The 19,977-nt window shown below is 38.7% G+C and overlaps 2 protein-coding genes across 2 annotated transcripts; one reads left to right on the top strand and one right to left on the bottom strand.

Moving 5' to 3' along the window:
* Positions 1–3,545: 3,545 nt before the first annotated feature.
* LOC147273193 (uncharacterized) lies at positions 3,546–6,920 on the top strand (the record flags this gene model as incomplete). Its single annotated transcript, XM_086228474.1, has 3 exons — positions 3,546–3,574; positions 5,888–6,708; positions 6,815–6,920. Coding segments are annotated over 3 exons (879 nt in total), but the record flags the coding sequence as incomplete, so codon positions are not given.
* A 10,595-nt stretch (positions 6,921–17,515) lies between these two features.
* LOC147273194 (uncharacterized) lies at positions 17,516–18,589 on the bottom strand. The gene is made up of 2 exons (XM_086228173.1): positions 18,204–18,589; positions 17,516–18,020 (listed from the first exon to the last, which is right to left on the bottom strand). Exons 1-2 carry the CDS (start codon positions 18,587–18,589, stop codon positions 17,516–17,518), a joined length of 891 nt encoding a protein of 296 aa, XP_086084299.1.
* Positions 18,590–19,977: the final 1,388 nt, after the last annotated feature.

Genomic DNA, 19,977 nt, shown 5'->3' on the forward strand with positions numbered 1-19,977 from the left:
ACATTTTATTATTATTGACGGTGCAATATAAAACCTATTAATTTGATAATAAAATGTGAAATGGGGTTGGCCTAGTTGGTAAAGGACAATAGCTCCCCCCTGCGCACACACCTGGGTTCGAACCCTCTCCCTCTCTTGTACTCCAAAAAAAAAAAAAAAAAAAAATTGAAGATAAAATTGATCAAAAATTTGTATATATGTGAAAGAAACACCAAGGAAATTATTTCAGTTAAGGGACTCTATATGGTGTCATCAATGCCTAAGTTAGTTTAGATGAATGGTAGATTGCCAACCGATCTAGATCAAAGAATATCAATGACCTCCGATCTTGATGCAACCTGCATATTCGGAATATTCAAATTTTAATTAGGATTGGTTTAGTTAATTTCCTAATTTTGTATTTCTTATCAATCAAGACTTTCCTTTTAATGTTTTTCTAGTTTAATAAGGTTTGGTCAATTACGATTTTAATTAATGATTTAGATGTTATTTTATTTTTAGATTTTATCTTAATTAGGATTCTTGTGCACATGTATTGCCCAAGTTTTCTAAGCCCTATAAAATGAGTTCTTGTAATTTTTTTTTTTTTTTGTGGAGTTATTCATGATTAAAAAAATTAAGACATGTTTTCTCTTTTTTTTTTGATAGATTAGGGGTTTATCAATTTAATATGTCATTTTTCTGAGTATTCTCATTCTAGAGAATCAATAGACCTAAGAAAGGTCGTGTTCTTGCAATCCGATCAATCTATCCTGCCATGCGTTGCATCAGTTTTGGTATTAATTAGAGCCTTGTTTCTATCATGCCAAGGAGTGGAGTCGTCATCAAAACCAACCCCAAAATAACGAAGACGATGAAGATGGGGGAATTTTACGATGAGGATGAGCAAGTTGCCAATCCTGATCCTCAACATTCCGCAGTACTTGACGGAAGAAGAAGCTAATTTCGATTCTTCTCCAACTACGTATTCAATTAAGTATAAATATGGTTGCTTTCTTAAATCACATTTTTTAGTTATTTAATTTTGAGTGACTCTAGAGAAAATAAATCATTGGATTTAAACATATATGCCTCCAATATTTGATTATGATTCGAAGGATTCTTGTTGTGATGTTTATTTTTTATAATAAATTTTGTGAGACTAAATAGCGAAGTTCAGTTTGATGGAGTTTTGAAAGAAAGAGATTATCAAGACAAATTTAAAGATCCGAGGGATTTATCTTACAATAATATTCTTGACTATTTTGATTTTATTAGCGTTCACTCTTTTAATTTTCAAGTTTCCAAGGACGTGATTGACCTTGTAAATCAATTAAAGATGGCTTCCTCAAAATTATGGGATGCTAGACTGATTTTAATTGGAGAATGACTTTCATAGTCCATAATGTAGGAAATGTGTGCCCTAAGGCCAATCGTTGCAACCTTGAGAACAACATTTCGGGCAGTTGTCCGTCAAGTAGACCCATTAAGACAGATGATACCTTAGAGCTATTTAAGAGGAGAGTATAAGTGGAATAAATGTTTGTTATCCACGAGACCTATACATCTTCGTTGATAGTTCTTATACTGTTCCTAATCGAAGGGATTACTGTCTAGGAAACAATATATCCAAGTGAGATATGTTGAGAGAAATCCCACATTGAAGATGTGAGGGCCTTGCTAGTGACTTATAAGGGTTTGGGCTACTCCTCTCATTGCCAATTGGTTTTGGGATGGATGCCTAGATTTCTTCATGGTATCAGAGCAGGTTATCCACGTGATGCGCCTAACGGCCACACGTACTCCCACGTCACCCAATATAAATTGTCCACGTGTTAGGCTTAAATGACGCCACACGTGCGGGGGCGTGTTGAGAGAAATCGCACATTGAAGATGTGAGGGCCTTGCTAGTGACTTATAAGGGTTTGAGCTACTCCTCTCATTGCCAATTGGTTTTGGGATAGATGCCTAGATTTTTTCAAGATCAACATAGCTCTTTAGCCTACTCAAATATGGAGGCGGTCGGTCTCGGACTGCGTGTGTAGAGACACCAAAGGCAGAGAGTATGGGTGCGTATAGTGAATATAGGTCCACTGAACAAGATCAACAAATGAGACTCTTGTATAGAGTGAAACATCTATCAAACAAGATCTCATTAGTTGTAATAGATTCGAATTAGTCCTTAGACCTGAGACACCACCGACTGTCTTGTGTGACTAATTGTTGTGCTTTGGTGGTACAATGTACGTGTATCAAGGTACAATGTGTGTATCGTCGTACAGTGAAAGAATGCCTCCTCTAGTTGTTTGTGAGGAGGATGGTGTTGGCTGTATTTTTCTCACAGAAAGTTTTGCAGCGAATTTGTTGGCTAAAAGGGGCATTCTTTCATCGATGGTCGTCTTATTGAGGATATTTGTTTCATCGTTAAGGATTTGGGTGAGATTTCTTTTCACTCATATTCCACATCATATTAATAGGGTGGCCCATCATTTAGTTAGATATGCTCGATTATATGCCTCTGGCAAGATGAGCCTCCTTAATTTATTTAGGACGCTCTACTTGAGGATTTATGTTCTTAATTTTCTATTAAATGAAATTTCGATTCATTTTAAAAAAGGGGGGGGGGGGGGAGGGGGGGCCTATTTTTGGGCCCACCACCAGTTTTAGACTCACAACTTTCGTGTTGATTTGATGCATCTTTGCCTTTAGGATGAACGAGGCTTGGGTTGTCCTCACAGATCATCTTTGTAGTATTTTCTTCTGTTATAAAAAAAAAATTGCCCCCAAGTTAACCAAATTAAGGTAAGTTTTGATTTGAGACAATTAATGTCTTATATTAAGTAATTAGCATTTATGATTCTGGTAATAAAAAGCTTGATTTTTTAAAAGGCTTTTTATTACAAATAGTCTCTCAACTTTCACCAAAACATAAATTTGGTCTATAAAGTGCATTTTCACTCAATGTCATCCCTCATCTTTGCCACCAAACATCAATTAGGTCCCTAGACACACTTTGAAAATTCGTCAAATATAGCTCATGATATAAAAAAATTCTCCGAAAATTCATATGGACTCGTCTTGACTACTACTATTTTATATGGGGTCAAATTATCAAATTGACGTTTATTATTTTTCAGAAATTTCGGGGAATTAATTTGGGAATTTTGAATTTTCTGAAAAATCAATTTGATGATTTGACCCTATATAAAAATAGTAGTAGTTAAAACGAGTCCGTAGGAATTTTAAGGGAATTTTTCCGTGCCCTGAGCTATTTTTGGCAAATTTTCAAAGTGTATCTAGGGACTAAATTGATGTTCGATGATAAAGATGAATGATGAAATTGATTGAAAATGCACTTTAGGGACCAATTTAATGTTTAAGTGAAAATAGAGGGATTATTGGTGATAAAAAGCCTTTTTAAAATTAGATATTCCGTTTTTTGTTTTCATTTTAAATTTCAAATTGGTTATCCCTTTTGTTTGTGTTTTGTTGTTTCATACGGTATCACGTTATAGTTGCAAAATTTTATGAGAAATAGGTAAATAGCGCTTTCTTGAAATTTGTCTTCCTCATCCTCTTCTTCGATCTTCTCCTTCTTCTTTAACACTACGCCCTTCATAATTGCAGTTCTTCTTTTTCTTATTCTTTACACCCCTTGTTCTTCTCATTTTTCAACCTAAGCTAGAGGTATTTTATCCTTGTTCCATCCCTTTCTTGACTTGAGCCAACTGAACGTTTTTGTTTTCTTATTCTTTTTTTGACCCGATCTAGAGGTCTCTTCTTCTTCTTCTTCTTCCATTTTTTTGGCCTGAGTCACATGTGATTATACACAACAAACACGCTTATACATACTATTAGGAAAATGGCAAAATTTAAATACAATACTAACAAATTTAAATAATAAAAAAAACTTACCGTATCCCACTACCTCCAATACTATTGAATAACCTCCCGTAACTTCCAATAATTGATCACCATTGACACCATTTCTCCAAAGCAAGAATTCCAAAGTTAAACAAGTAAATATGAACTTCATTTTTGGTGTTTTCACTTACTAATTTGATTCTAAATTAGAGATACATTAATCCCAATTTTCAATTATTAATTTAGCTTCCTTGTGTTTTTTGGATGATGCATTAGGTAATTTATTTCACTTGGATATGATTGCATTTACATTTTTCTTTTTTTTCAATTTCATCCATAGCTTAGTTTGATGTTTGATTTGCTTACAATTTAATTAATTACAGTTTGTTGAGCTAAATTTTAATCTTACGTAAAAGCCACATGTAAGAATTATTTATGGACAAACCTAGTTTACTTAGGAAACAAAACAACTCATCATGTCTAAGAACAAAGGAATTGAGCTCTCCATGGTCTATCCGGATTCACCCTATATGACAGCTGTGTTAACAAGTTTTAAGGGATGAGGGACTTATAGAAGTTGTAGGACTTCACCTAGATATGAACTAGGACTCTTAACCTTAGAGGAGCAGGATTGCATCTCGGCACAAAGTCTACTATGGGAAGGACTTGCCGAGACAACCTCTATAAATAGAGCTAGTCCCTGCTCTCATACACACTGCGGAAAACTGAAACCCATATACCAGTTGCGCCAAGTTGTAGAGAGAGTAGAAGACTAGTTCCATCATTCAGCCATTCAGCCATGTCTTCTTCAGTACCAGGTATTTCATGTGTATGAGCTATTTGGTTATCATGTATTCTAATTCATGTATGTCTGAAGGTATATATGTTAGTTACATAAGTGTGTTTTACATTTGGTATCAGAGCAATACATACATGTTTAAGAATCAAAAGTTTTTCAAATCAATGTTTGCTTAAACAAGGAACGAAGAACAATCAAACTGTACAATTTCTGTTTTCTTAATTGGGCCTGGTCTTGAAGTTTAAAAGGCCCAAACTTATTTTTATGGCTCATACAGTATGACCCGACCCATATAGCTGTGGAACAAGACTCTGTTTTGTTTCTCACTTCAGAAGAAAAAGAACATGAATGAATTTATTAAGGTTTTAGGTTACTACTTCACAATAATCGATCTTGCATATTAATCGGGCTTCAATTATTTGCTATACTACTGCAATTTTGGTTTTTCCTTTTCGATTTTGGTTCTATGGATTATTTTGGCTAACTGGTGCAGCAGGAGCTCTATGCACCAGGTAAGTTATTCGTTTTCTATGATTTTCCAATTCAAATCTTTCCTTTTTAGAGCACATATGGGGGTGCAAATAGGTTTACTTTATGTCTAAGCATGCTGCCCCATTGTTGTGTTGAATGGAATTGGTGTGACTATGTATAACTGCTATGTTTTGATTCTGGGATAAATCTATGTCATAGCTGCGTTTTCTGCATATTTGCATATCAGTATACATATATCACATACATACTTAAGCAATCAAGTTTAGTTGTAAAACCTGTTTGTAATCCGCTGCTATAACATGTTTTACAAAATAATTGCTTAAAGGAATTCTTTGATCTTAAATCTGGTTTTTTAATTGATTGGTACTACCAAAGTAATACACATCGATTACAGTTTCTAATGATTATAGTCTATAAGATCAACCTTGTAGTATCATATTAATAGTTCACTTCCCAAAGGATTTAAACTTCCAGAGTTGATACTAGCATGTTGCAGGTTGGATAAAATAAAAGGATACTCTTAGTAGTTATCTTCTTGCTCAAAGGTGTAGAAACTACTTAGAAAATATTTTTATCATAATCTGGTAATATGATCAAGAATAAATAAATGCAAATCAAGTCATCTTGCTCAAAAGTGTTACTTGTTATTGCATAAACAATATATATATATATTTTTATTAGTATGAATGGTTTCCTGCAATATAAGATTCTTAGTTTCTTTTTGCATGTTCTTGTTTTATTTCCAGCCACCTCAAACTTCTCTCAAATTGAAACTCTCACTGGCACCAATTTTAAGAAATGGAAGCAAGACATAGAAATTTACCTAGGCTTATCCGAGCATGACCTAGCCTTGAGAGAAGACAAACCAGAGCCAATCACCCCTGATAGCACAACTGAGCAAAAGGTGAAGATGGAGAAATGGGAGAGATCAAATAGGATGGCCTTATTGATTATGAAAAAGGCCATGACTGATACTGTTAAGGGAGGCATAGGTCCTTGTGATAATGCTAAGGATTTCCTAGAAGCTATAGGTGAGAAGTTCAAAGAATCTGAAAAAGCAGAAACTGGAAATTTGATGACTGCTTTAACTTCTTCCAAGTATGATGGACAAGGAAGTGTGCGTGAGCACATCTTGAAGCTTATAGATATATCCTCTAAGCTCCAAGCCTTAGAAATTGCTATATCTGATCCTTTTCTAGTTCATATGGCACTGAATTCTCTGCCACAGCAGTATGGACAACTGAGAACCACTTACAATACTCAGAAAGACAAATGGAGTTTGAATGAACTCATCTCCATTTGTGTCCAAGAAGAGGAAAGGATCAGACAAGAAAATGGAGAAGTTATTGTCAACCTAGTTGTCAAAAACCAGTTCAAGAAAGGGAAGAACAAAGCTGCTAAAGACAATCAGCTCCTAAAGAACAACTCTCAGCCTGCCAAAACCACCAATCCATCTAGCAGCTCTCACAACCTAGGACCAGTTCAAACAACACCTTTCAAGTGTTTTTTCTGCAAGAAAGAAGGCCATATGAAAAGGAACTGTTCCAACTATAAGGGTTGGCTAGCCAAGAAGGGTAAGACACACATATTTAATTCCTTGACGGTAATTTAATTAACATTCCTTCGAACACTTGGTGGATTGACACTGCCTCACCCATACATATTTCTAATACTATGCAGGGCATGGAAAGAAAAAGGAAACCAAGTGAAGAGGAAGCACGAGTATGTGCAGGCAATGGAATGAGGGTAGCTGTGAAGGCCATAGGAGTTTTTAGGTTTAGGTTAGAGTCAGGTTATTTACTAGAGTTGGACAATGTTTTTGTCATTCCTTCTATGAGAAGAAACTTAGTTTCCATTTCCAAACTTATTGATTCTGGTTTTTCTTTTAATATCAATAAATTAGGCTTTCACTTTTATTTAAATTCTGTTTTTGTTGGAAAAGCCTTAATGTTTGATGGATATTGGAAACTAATGTATGAATTGCCAAATGAAACCTATCTAATTGAAAATACAGTGGGGATTAAGAGACCTAGATGTAAGGAAAGTTCATCTTTCCTATGGCACAAACGACTAGGACATATCTCCAAAGAAAGGATGCATCAATTAGAAAAAGACAATATGCTTCCAGAATTGAATTATGCAGATTTTGATATCTGTATAGAGTGCATAAAAGGCAAAATGACCAACTCTAGGAAGAAGAACTCAAACCGAAGCCTACAACTCTTAGAAATTATACACACAGACATTTGTGGTCCCTTTCCGACCAAAACAATATGTGGAAATCAGTACTTCATAACTTTCATAGATGATTTTTCTAGATACTGTTACATATACCTTATCTCAGAAAAATCAAAAGCCTTAGAAGTTTTTAAGATATTTAAAACTGAAGTGGAAAAACAGCTGGATAAATCAATTAAAGTTGTGAGATCTGATAGGGGAGGAGAGTACTACGGTAGGTATAATGAATCAGGGCAAAATAAAGGACTTTTTGCTCTTTACCTACAAGAACAAGGCATACAAGCCCAGTACACTACACCAGGAACTCCAGAACAAAATGGAGTTGCTGAAAGAAGGAATCGAACCCTTCTAAACATGGTGAGAAGTATGATGTGTGCCACTGCCTTGCCAAATTTCTTGTGGGGAGAAGCCTTGAAAACAGAAAACTACATTTCTAATAGGGTTCCAAGCAAATCAGTTCAGAAAACTCCTTTTGAACTATGGACAAAAAGAAAGCCAAGCCTATTTCATTTTCATATATGGGGGTGTAGGGCTGAAGCTAGACTTTATAATCCTCAAGAAAAGAAATTAGATGCCAAAACAATAAGTGCTTATTTTATTGGCTATCCGGAAAAATCTAAAGGTTACAAATTCTATTGTCCTAAGAACCATACTAGAATTGTAGAGACAAACAAGGCAAGATTCATAGAAGATGTTAGTTCTGACCAAAATCAGTTTTCAGATGAATTTGAATTAAAAGAACAACCTGACACTTCTACAAGTTTTCTAGAACCAACAATCCTTGATTTTAATCTTAGGAACACTGTTTTAGATGAGCAGAACCATGTAGCAGCAGAGATTGAAGATCATCAACCCTTAGCAGACCAACCATTAGAGCAGCAAGTAGTAGAGGTACCAAGGAGGCAGTCACAAAGGGTGAGAAGATCAGCTATTTCAGAAGATTACATAGTTTATTTACAAGAAACAGATTTTGGGGAGGAGAGTGACCCACTGAGTTTCAAAGAAGCTATCAATAGTGATCAAGTAGAGAATTGGAAGGCAGCTATGGAGTCAGAATTGAAATCTATGAGCAATAATGGCGTTTGGGAGTTGGTTGAACCACCTGGAAACATCAAACCTATAGGCTGCAAGTGGGTTTTCAAAACTAAAAGAGGTCCTGATGGTCAAATAGAAAGGTACAAAGCCAGATTAGTGGCTAAAGGCTTCACTCAAAAGGAAGGGATAGATTATACAGAAACCTTTTCTCCTGTCTCCACCAAGGATGCTTTTCGAGTAATAATGAGTTTAGTAGCACATTTCAATATGGAGCTACACCAGATGGATGTCAAGACAGCATTCTTGAATGGAGATTTAGGGGAAGAGATCTATATGGTACAACCAAAAGGCTACATCGAGCAAGGTACTGAGCACATCGTATGTAAGCTTAAAAAGTCAATTTATGGCTTAAAACAAGCTTCAAGGCAATGGTACCTCAAGTTTGACTCGGTTGTAGTTTCAAATGGTTTTATAGAAAATCCTTTAGATGAATGTATCTATCTTAAGGTGAGTGGGAGCAAATACATTTTTCTGGTACTTTATGTAGATGATATACTATTAGCCAGCAGTGATTTAAATTTGTTAAATGAAACAAAAATTTTTCTTTCAAACAGTTTTGATATGAAAGATTTAGGAGAAGCCTCTTTTGTTTTGGGAATCGAAATTTGCAGAGATAGGAAGCATGGCCTCTTAGGACTCTCACAGAAAAATTACATTAATAGAGTTCTAAAAAGGTTTGAAATGCTGAATTGTGCACCAGGGGAGGCTCCAATGAGCAAGGGAGATAAACTACATAAAGGTCAATGTCCTAAGAATCAAATTGAGAAGGCTGCAATGGACACTAAGCCTTATGCCTCACTTGTTGGCAGCCTCATGTATGCACAAGTGTGCACCAGACCCGATCTTGCACATTCAGTTTCTATGCTCAGCAGGTTTCAGCTCAATCCAGGTCATCAACATTGGGTTGCAGGGAAGAAGGTGTTGAGATACCTGCAGAGGACTAAAAATTACATGTTGGTTTACAGAAGAAGTGAAAAACTTGAGTTGATAGGATATGGAGACTCGGATTTTGCAGGTGATAGTGATGATTACAAGTCAACGACTGGTTACATCTTCATGTTGGCTGGAGGAGCTATATCTTGGAAAAGCACTAAACAGTCCCTTACAACTACTTCCACAATGCAGGCAGAGTTTGTGGCTCTACATGAAACTGCTGTGCAGGCACTTTGGCTTAGAAATTTCATCAAGGAAATTGGGATTGTGGATTCAATTTCTAGACCTTTAAAATTGTTTTGTGACAATAGTGCTGCTGTGTTTTTTGCTAAGAATAATAAGAGGTCATCAAGTTCCAGACATATAGAACCAAAGTACCTGATGGTGAGAGAAAGAGTTCGAAATGAAGAATTACAAGTGTTACATATTCCCACAAAAGCTCAGCTGGCAGACCCTTTCACAAAGGCATTGCCAGTAAAAGCTTTCTTAGATCATGTTCCAAAAATGGGAGTGCTTGAGAGTTTAGATTCTGAAGATCAGTGGGAGTAGCTTTTATCTGTTTTGGTTTTCTTTCTGAAATTTGTATGAACTTGTTTTTCCATTTTGCTTCTAGGATTGTTTTCAATCTTTAATATAAGTCTTTTTGTTTTTGGATAATCTTTTGCATTCAGAATATCATTGCAACAAACCATTCATACTCATTAAGTTTGAGCTCTGTCATCAGTTTTTTTTTAGACAATGCTTAAAGGAACACACAATTGATCTTGTGGAAGAGCTTCATTTCTGAAGCACCAGTAAGTTTTCTTTTCGAAAACTTCAAGAGGACTATGCATTTGACTTTTGGCTTTAGATTTTATAATCCAATGTTCAATGCTTTTCAGATTTTATATCATATCTTTGTGGTGACTTATGTAGTTTTGATTTCAGCCTTAGTAATTGCAGAGTGCTTATGCTTGGTTAAGCATATGTTTTTCTGTAGTTCTAGGTTGATGGTCAAAACTGACCAAGTCTTGAAGTAAGTTTTGGCTTAGTGCAGCTCACGTGATCACTAAGGATCTTTTGTTCAAATTATGATGTTCTTGTTGAGTAAACTAGTATTGTCCAAGTGGGAGAATGTAAGAATTATTTATGGACAAACCTAGTTTACTTAGGAAACAAAACAACTCATCATGTCTAAGAACAAAGGAATTGAGCTCTCCATGGTCTATCCGGATTCACCCTATATGACAGCTGTGTTAACAAGTTTTAAGGGATGAGGGACTTATAGAAGTTGTAGGACTTCACCTAGATATGAACTAGGACTCTTAACCTTAGAGGAGCAGGATTGCATCTCGGCACAAAGTCTACTATGGGAAGGAATTGCCGAGACAACCTCTATAAATAGAGCTAGTCCCTGCTCTCATACACACTGCGGAAAACTGAAACCCATATACCAGTTGCGCCAAGTTGTAGAGAGAGTAGAAGACTAGTTCCATCATTCAGCCATTCAGCCATGTCTTCTTCAGTACCAGGTATTTCATGTGTATGAGCTATTTGGTTATCATGTATTCTAATTCATGTATGTCTGAAGGTATATATGTTAGTTACATAAGTGTGTTTTACACCACACTCATACACAAGCACAAACACGTACATTAGAAGCCATATTCCATGGTTATCGGTTCAATCTGTTATTTGTGTTCTTCATTAAATTCTACAATCACACTCATACCCACACAATGAAAATCAGTCATAATATGAGTACACATTAATTGTGTACATGTAATTTTCTATTCTAGATTTCATTTTGCATTAATAACTAATATTAACAGACACATAAACTAAGAGAGTAGATAATGGGTTGTTTTGGTGCTATTAATTAGATGACAAGATCAATCACAATATGGGTTTGAGTTAGCTGTTCTAAATTTCATTTTAGAATTACAAACTTTTTTTGGTCCGAAAATATACTCCTTAACCAACTATGGGGAGTCATACTCAAAAATCACAGTGCGAGATTGAGCATGGAAAAATTTCATCAGCAGTAAGAGCTTGATAATCAAAGGTACAACATTAACTAGCTAACTATCAAAGGTACGTAATAATAGCTTGACAATTGACTGTGTAATTAACAAAACTACCCTACCCATGAACACATGAGGACAAAGAGGACCAAGATACAATCTCAAACAAAGAGCTTCCAAACTTTGGGCTCAATTACATGAGATGAAGATGTAGCATGGCGTGTTTCCAAAGGTACCTAGACCTCATGTTATAAACTCTATTCTATTCTTACAATGGGAATAGCACTGATAGCTTCTCTTTCCTCTCTAGAAATAAGGTGCTGAATTGGTTGTAGATTCCAAGACATATTCTGGCAATTGATCAAATTCTAGCATACAACGCAATACAAGCACACAACACAAATAATCATCTATCTAATTTCACTCACATTGTTCTTTGAAATCTTTCAGCTTTAAAACTATTTTCAAAAATATCTTCTTTCAAATATATTTTTAATCTCCTCAACCGCAAATCAAACTCTGAAAATAACAAGGTTTTCACACTGGAAATCGATATTATCAACTTTATATAAATAATTTAGGTTGAAACTTTCATCTCAAATAAACCTCGATATACTAGAAGGCAATAAACTGTTCAAGCTGAGAAATATCAAATCTGAACGGAATTTATCTTTGAAAACTGATATCTCAAAACACTCATACTTAAAACTCATATTATTCTCATACCCATACTGTAGAAAATGTCCTGGCCACAATCTCGCGCACGGGCAGGCTCAAATCCTGGCCACAATTTCGTACAGAGGGGTCACTCTGCACGAGCAAGCTCGTATCCTGGCCACAATCTCGTACGGAGAGTCACTCCGCACGAGCAGGCTCATATCCTGGCCATAATCTCGTGCATTTTACACAGGCAGGCTCGTTTGATCGGTACATGCATTAACACAGCTATCTTTAAATACTCTTTAAATCTTTACTCATTTTTGAGATAAATAATTAAACATTTTTCAATTCTTTTCAAAACTCTCCTTAACAATCCAACGCATCAAAAATGTGTCTTTTCTTAAATCACAACGTCTCAAATTATACTTTTAAAACATTTAAAGAAATGAACTTTCAAAATATATGAAATCTTTTAATAAACTAGGTAACAATTAAAGACCCCCTTTTAAAATAAAGAATTCTTGGATATAAATCTACATAAAAATTCGATAAGTATCACTCATTGTTTAACCACGTGAAACGACTACAATGACCTTGGACGGCAACACGCTCGGATAACAAATCCGGCAGCATAACGGCATCGGGAATGAGATTTCCCGAGCCCGTGTACCGAAATGCAAACAAACCCTAGAATTGGCCTCTAGATGTTCTGGGGAGGCTAATTGACAAGGAAAACCACCCAATCCGCCGCCACAAGTGGCGGAGATGGCGGTGATAGCGGCGAAACATGACCCCAATAGACAAAAAACACCGCCGGATTCGCCAGAAAAGCCACCGGAGCAGCCGCAACTTGGTGGCGTCGAATCGCCGTCGTGGAGCGTCACCAGCGTGAAGGAAAGGCACGGGAAGACTCGCCGTGGCCTGGGGAAGAGAACCCAGGTGGTCCGAGGCCTCGATTTGGCCAAAAAAAATAGATCGCCGGCAAGGAGAGGCTCGACTGTTTCGCGTCGTTCCTTTGTCGTGGGTGATCGGCAGGAGAAACGAAGTCCACAGGGAGAGAGAGGGGAGGGTGGCGAGCACCGTGTGCCAAACACCCAGCCCAGCTGCCGCCGGACGCGCCGATGACAGTGGCGCCAAGGGTGAGAGGCGAGAGAGAGAGAGTGAGTGATTGGTTTTGGGTTTTAAAACCACTTTTGTATAAATTACAAGTTTGCCCTTTACTTCAGATGCCCATAACTCTCAAACCGTAACTCCGATTGACGCGTGCTACGTGTCTACGAACTCGTGGACTTGAGACCTATCCAACGTATCCAAAGTCAAAGACGGAAGCCCATTAGTTTTAAAAGTCAACTTTTGGGTCAAGCCCAATTTAAAACAAAAATTAAAAATTAAACCAAAACCTTTTTAATTTTCAAATAAATTCCGAAAATCCTTAAAATAAATTCTTAAAATATTGAAAATAAATCTTTGAAAAATACGGGTCTCACACATAGCGAGGTTCAGGAGAAAGCCCTGAAAGGCATCCCAGATTTCAGGTCCTGGCCAAACAGATCTCAGAAAGTTTCGCCGCGAGGTACACTTCTTTTCATCTAATTACATTTATTCTCAAAACTCATCTCGTTTATGTTTCTAATTTCTCTCGGCCGCAACTCCTGGTAAAGAAAAAGGGCTCATGACGGCCATGCAAACAAATCTGTCGAGCAAACTTGATGTGGCCCCTCAACCCTCCCGCCTTTTTATTTTATTTTAGAGTGCCAAGGAGCAGACCGTTGAAGAAACGAAACAGCTCTTGAAGATCAAGTCACCGAACAACTTCAAGAGAATGTGGCCGTGCATGGTACCGTTCCAGTCAATGTCTTTGGCGACGACCCGCCATTTATCTCTGTCTAGGAACCTCTCGGCCAGACTTTGGCTGATCTACCAACCATCCCTCCTGTTGTCCCGCCGAGCAATCCTACTCCTTCACGATCTTCATCGAGGGCTCCGTCTCCGGCGCAGTCCCCAGTGGCGATTTTCTTCTTCTCTTTTTTTTTTGTTTTATTATTTTGGATCTTTTTTAACCTTTTCTTGATCTCAGACGGCTAAGGGAACAAAAGGCGTTGCGTCGGGATCGGCGAATCCTTTAGAAATAGTCAATATTAACATCATAGGCCAAGCACTCACTCAGACCTTATCTAAATAGGATTCAGACCACCTTCGTCGTAACCCCAGAGCATGGCTAAAAACAAAAAAAAAAATCCAAGAATGCTCATTTTCAAGCCTCATCTAGTTCAAGTGAAACAGATGACCCCCCGAGGGATCCATCTCGATGTGGTCCACCGGGGATCAAGAGGTACTTTAGGGGGTATCTAGTCGTTAGCCCTATTAGATCTTTTAGGGCTGAAACCACTCATGCTGAACACGTTGTAAGTTAAACTAAAACTTAGGATTTCTTATCCCCCTTTTTCCTTTATTGACCTTAGTTTATTTGTAGTTTATGTCAGATATAGAGGTGGGTTTGGTCAAGTTTTTGGAAACCTTTTCTTCTCCCCCTGCCAAAGTCTCAAGTCCTCCCAGAACACCAGTCGTGCTTTCGGCGATAGCGACAGTGAAAAACCTGCTTGCTCTCAACGCCTTTGCCATTCGTCAAGAAGAGAATCTTGTACGTTATCTTCCTCGATCAAACTCTTTCTTGGTGCTGAAATGCTCAATACCTCATCTACTGAATTGATAAAGAGCAAGATTGCTACCACCGAGACCGATCTCCAGATTGCTCGCAAAGTCGCTCACGAGATTACAGTGGGGCGTGAAGCAGCCAAACAACTTGAAGACTTGGCGGCCAAAACTGAGGTATATAAAGAATTAAAACAAGCCCAATCTACTATAGACCAGAGGATTGTCGAGGTCGAGGCTAAAGTGGTGGCACTAAAGAAAGAAAAAGAAGAAAACATCCAAAAACTTCGTCAAACACTTTTGGATATAAAAGACGATGTTGTCGTGTATCAAACCTTGCAACCTACAATAGATGATTTTTGGCGACAAGAAAGAGAACATGATTCGATAGAGCAAGCTGGTGCCAGAAGTTGGGAGGCTTTAAGATTAGTCCTCCGGCCATATATTTAGCTTACATTTTTTACTCCTTCTCTTCCTCGGCCCAATTGGCCGTGATTTTGTAATAGTTTCACTTCTCAAATGAATGAAAATTTTCTGAAAAAGAATGTCTGCAATCTTTTAAATTGTGCCATCCCATGTAGATGAGAGATATTTTTTCATAAACTGGCCATTGATTGGTGCCATATGTAAATTCTCATTGATATGCTATAATTGATAGGCCCCTTTCTCTAAGACTTGTTCCACTAGAAATAGTCTTTCCCACGTAGAGGTTCATTTGCCTGTCACTCGGCGTTTCTGGCCGATAGGTAAGATCGCCTTCCAAACTACATCTTGCTGTTGAGCCATCCTTAAGAACTTAATCATCACTTCCAAAGGAAGGACAACGTCATGGCTGTAAGTTAATGCAAATGGTGTGGTCCATGTCGCCTTGTGCTTTGAAGTTCTAAAAGCCTATAAAGCACTGGATAGTTTTTCATACCAAGTTCTAGGTTTATTTTTAATTGTTTTCGGAATGATAGCCTTAAGGATCTTGTTGCTTGACTCAGCTTGGCCGTTGGCTTGCTCATAATATGGCGTTGAATGTTGTAGGATGAATCATTGTTCTGCGGCGAAATTTTGCATCTATCTTGCTAAGAACATTGTGCCGCGATCTGCTACTATGGTCTCAGGCAACCCAAAACGATAAATTATATTTTCCCTGATAAACTGAATTACCTCAGCGTGAGTGACCTTCATAGGCACGGCTTTTACCCATTTGGTAAAATAGTCAGTAGCGACCAAGATGAATTATGTCCGGCGCTCGAATTTGGCGTGATCTGATCTATCATATCCATTGCCCATCCCTTGAAAGGCCAAGGTTTAATGATGTAACCAGGACGTGTTGAATTGGGCCGCACATCTGGCATGGAACACATGCTCTGGCAAATTCAATGCAATCTTTCAATATGCTCGGCCAGTAAGAGTCGTGCCTGTGAATTAGACATCTCATCTTGTGACCTGATTGATGAGCACCATAAACGCCGCCATGGACCTCGATCATATCAGCCTGCTATCTATCATAACCTTTGAGACCGGCACCCCTTCCATATGGGCTGTGATGTACAGTGGTTTCAAATGGCATGCCATCTCTTCAGTTGGCTTCTGGAAATATGTCCAGCCGGCCTTGGTTACAGCGACATTGTCGATTACTTGAACAATCTCCTCTTCGGCTGGAATATCTACATCGTTGACCTCTACTCCTGACAACCCTTCATCAACAAAATCCCCTTCAAGGAATCCTTTCTGTCCGAGTGGAGCCTCAAATTCTGCAGGTAGGGTACACACCACATTGTACTCAGCTTCTATCAAACCGGTTTCATCCTTGACTTTGAATTCCATCGAGCCAAAATTCCAAACCCTATTCTGTTTGGGTCTCTGTTTGTACCTCAACTTCTGGGTTTGGCTTGAGGACATCCATCCTTTCTTTTGACGGGATTTGCTTTTCTCCTTGATCTATAAGATTCTCCTTCACGGCTGATTCTAGTTCTCGGCTACCCAATCTCTCCTTGGCCGGGATCCTTTTTGACTCTTGCCCCCTGAATGGGAGCTTGTCTTGCTTGGTTAGAATCCATTTTGGCCTTGGATGTTTTGAGCTTTCATCTTCGAGTCTTACCCGCATGCCCACCGAAGTTGATTGTGCGATCTGAACAGTTGGTTCAGACTCGACCTTTCTTTCTAAAGTCAAGCCTTCATTCATGTTTGTTGCCCTGAATGTAGCCATTTCTCTCAGAAACCTCCTAAATTGAGTTTTAGTCATGGCCTCAATGACCCCTTTTCTTCTTTGCCGATACCACCTATTATCCCTCAGCACTGGTGGTTTAAAAGTTCTTGGTGGCGACCGTGGCTTAACTGGCTCTTCTTGGCGAGACCCTCGAGGTGAGTAATTGCGTTGGGCCACATCAAACTCTAAACGCCTTCGTACACTAGACATTTCTTGCGCCGTGGTCTTAGGTTGCTAGGTTTTGATCTCCTTCATTTTCAAAAAATTATTCTTTAGCAATGCCTTTCGAAACTCCTTCACCGGAATTCTTTCTACTTGACTCGGTAATATCCATCTGGGACTTTTCTTTTTCTTCTTTTGCCGGTTCCTTTCTGATTCCAACTGCCTCCTTGAGGAATTCTTCAATACCAATCTCACACCTACACCTTGTGCACTACACAACCGGCCCTTCTGGCTGTGGAGGCGCTTCTTCACTCCTCTCAACCTGCCCCCCGAGTGTGATGAAGTCGATTCTAGTCTTTGGGTGATTATTTTCAGGTTTTGGGGCTCCCAATGATACCATGTTTACTGACACTTCGCCGAAAGGCTTTGTATCGATTTTCATTTGTTGCTTATCTTTTTAGGGAAATTCAGCTTGCCAGACTCAATCAATTTCTGGACAAGTTCTCTATAGGTAATGCAAGCTGCCGTGGCGTGCCTCCACTTGGCATGGTACTTGCAAAACACCTTCCCGGCTAGTTCCTCCTTTGGCGGGATCACATGATCTGCTGGTAATGTGATGATCTTATCTACCCGCATTTGCTCAAAAATCTGATCAGCCTTAGACAAGTCAAAACTATGATCTTTAGTTACATTCAACCTGAGAGTATTACCCTGTGCTTGATAGGAAATCACTTGGCCGATTGATCTAGGCTTTGTTGATGGAGGTCTGGTCAAGGCCGAGCATTCATAAGGTTTCTCAATATTGATCTCGGCAAGGGATACTTCAACTTCCTTCAAGGGTTCCTTTTCTGTGCCTAAGAAGTTCATCGCTGTGACCTTACCTGCCCTGGCCGTAACCCTTTTCTGCATCTCTTCTTTAATCAATGACTCAAAACGTGCCACCCTATCAGCTAACTCATAAAAATCTCGAAAGTTCACTCATTCGAAGTGTTTCCTATATTCAAAGGTCAGCCTGGCCTGGGCCAACTTGGCAAACTCCTTTTCAGCTAAAGCCACTCGGCAATTCATCCTTGCCCTTCTGAACCTTGCAATGTGTGTCGAAGTTGACTCATTCTCCTTCTAGTACAGCTTCGCGAGGTTAGCAACAGAAACCTCTTCTTCATAATAATAGAATTGCTCATGGAAAGTATATTCTAATTCTCTCCATGTAGCTATGGTGTTTGGGTGCAGAGCCATGAACCACTTAAACGCAGCCTCAGTAAGGGAAGTCATGAATATCCTCATCTTCAAAGGTTCATCTCGGCCGTGTTCACCACACTGAGCTGTAAACTTGGCAATGTGCTCCACCGAGGAGACCCTATTGCAGGAGAAAACTGTGAAATCTGGTTGCCTGAAGTTCCTCGAATACTTGTTGTTCAAAACCATGGCCATGAATGGCAAAGTATATGCCAGCCTTGGACGCCTTCCCTGATCTCCCATATAAACTTGAAGAAGATTTTCCACTGCAGCCATAGTGACAGGGTGGTCGTGGTTAGCATAATGCGTCGCCTCCTCTTCGTCGTCTCTGAATGGAACTCAGTGCGACCATTTGACCTCTATTGTTTCCATTGCCGTTGCCATTACCGTTTCAGTTGCTCCTGGCATGAGGTGCGACATAATGTTGCTGCTGATTTGGCAAAAAAGGTTCTTGCTCAGGTAATTGAATCACTGGCCTTACGTTGTTTTCGTTCTCTGGCGGAGGTGGTACCGGCCCGCCGTGAGGTTGGGGTTGGTCGTGGGCCGCCAACCTCTGGTTCTGAACTTTTAAAACAGCGCGCATGGTCTGATGCATACTTTCGATACTTGTGGCCAAGTTATTCCCCATTCGTTCCAAGTTTACTGTCATGGTCGCAGTTAAAATAGAGATACTGCCTTCAATATCGGCTTGCATGACCTGCATCATATGTTCCAAATTCGTCTCAATGCCGCCGAAGGCCGCTTCCATTATGTTCACATTATTCTGCACCACTTGGATTTCAGTTGTTATCCTTTGAGTATTTCGATCCTCGGCAGCTTGTGCCACCACTCGATCTTCGGTCGTTCTGGCTATGGCAGCCGCTGCAGCCTGCTCTTGCTCAATCGACATATCATTAGTTGGAGTTATGCCGTGTTCGGCCATTATCGCTGTAATTTCTTCGTAAGTCATTCTGCGCTGCTTAACTTCTTTGAGAAAATCTTCAATCGTTTTGTGAAACGATCTCGTTACAATCATCCACCAATGAATTAAGTCCCACCGGGCATGCCAAATTATGTTACCCTAAAAAATTACAGCAGAGATTGCCGAGAAAATTGATTAAAACACTAATAGTCCTTATGCTTTACGCGTGGCCGTGCCACTGTCTTCCGATCGAGAAAGCGTGGACAGGATTTAAAACTGAATTAGTTGATATACCGCACCGTGAACTAACACTCTAACCAGACAATTGTTTGGCGAGAAAAGAACAAGAAACTCGCCTTGACTCTACCACCTTAATCCTCAAGGACTTCTAATTACCTAGTGTGACTACAACGGTGTGCTCGAAAGTAAAGATGCGATGAATAGGTGCTTGAGTAATTGGATGTAACGAGAAATTATGAACTTTGATATAAAAAGTATGGATGATCTGATTATCTTGAAAACGAGTAACAATCATAGTTCTAATGACAAATCTCATGATGAAAATTCATGAAAAAACTAAGATTAAAACAAAAGAAATCAATACTAAGAACAACAGGATCCTAGCAAAGCTAAAACAAAAGAAACAATTTGCTTGAGAGCTTGAAGAACTTGAGAAATCAAGATGCTTGATCTGAAATTTGAGTTGAGTTGTGTTGAATGTGTTAGAGAAAGCCTTTTCCTTCTAATGCCTTGCTTTATATAG

This window comes from Dryas octopetala, chromosome 9, assembly GCF_963921425.1.
Source record: "Dryas octopetala chromosome 9, drDryOcto1.1, whole genome shotgun sequence".
NCBI classification, from domain to species: Eukaryota; Viridiplantae; Streptophyta; class Magnoliopsida; order Rosales; family Rosaceae; genus Dryas; species Dryas octopetala.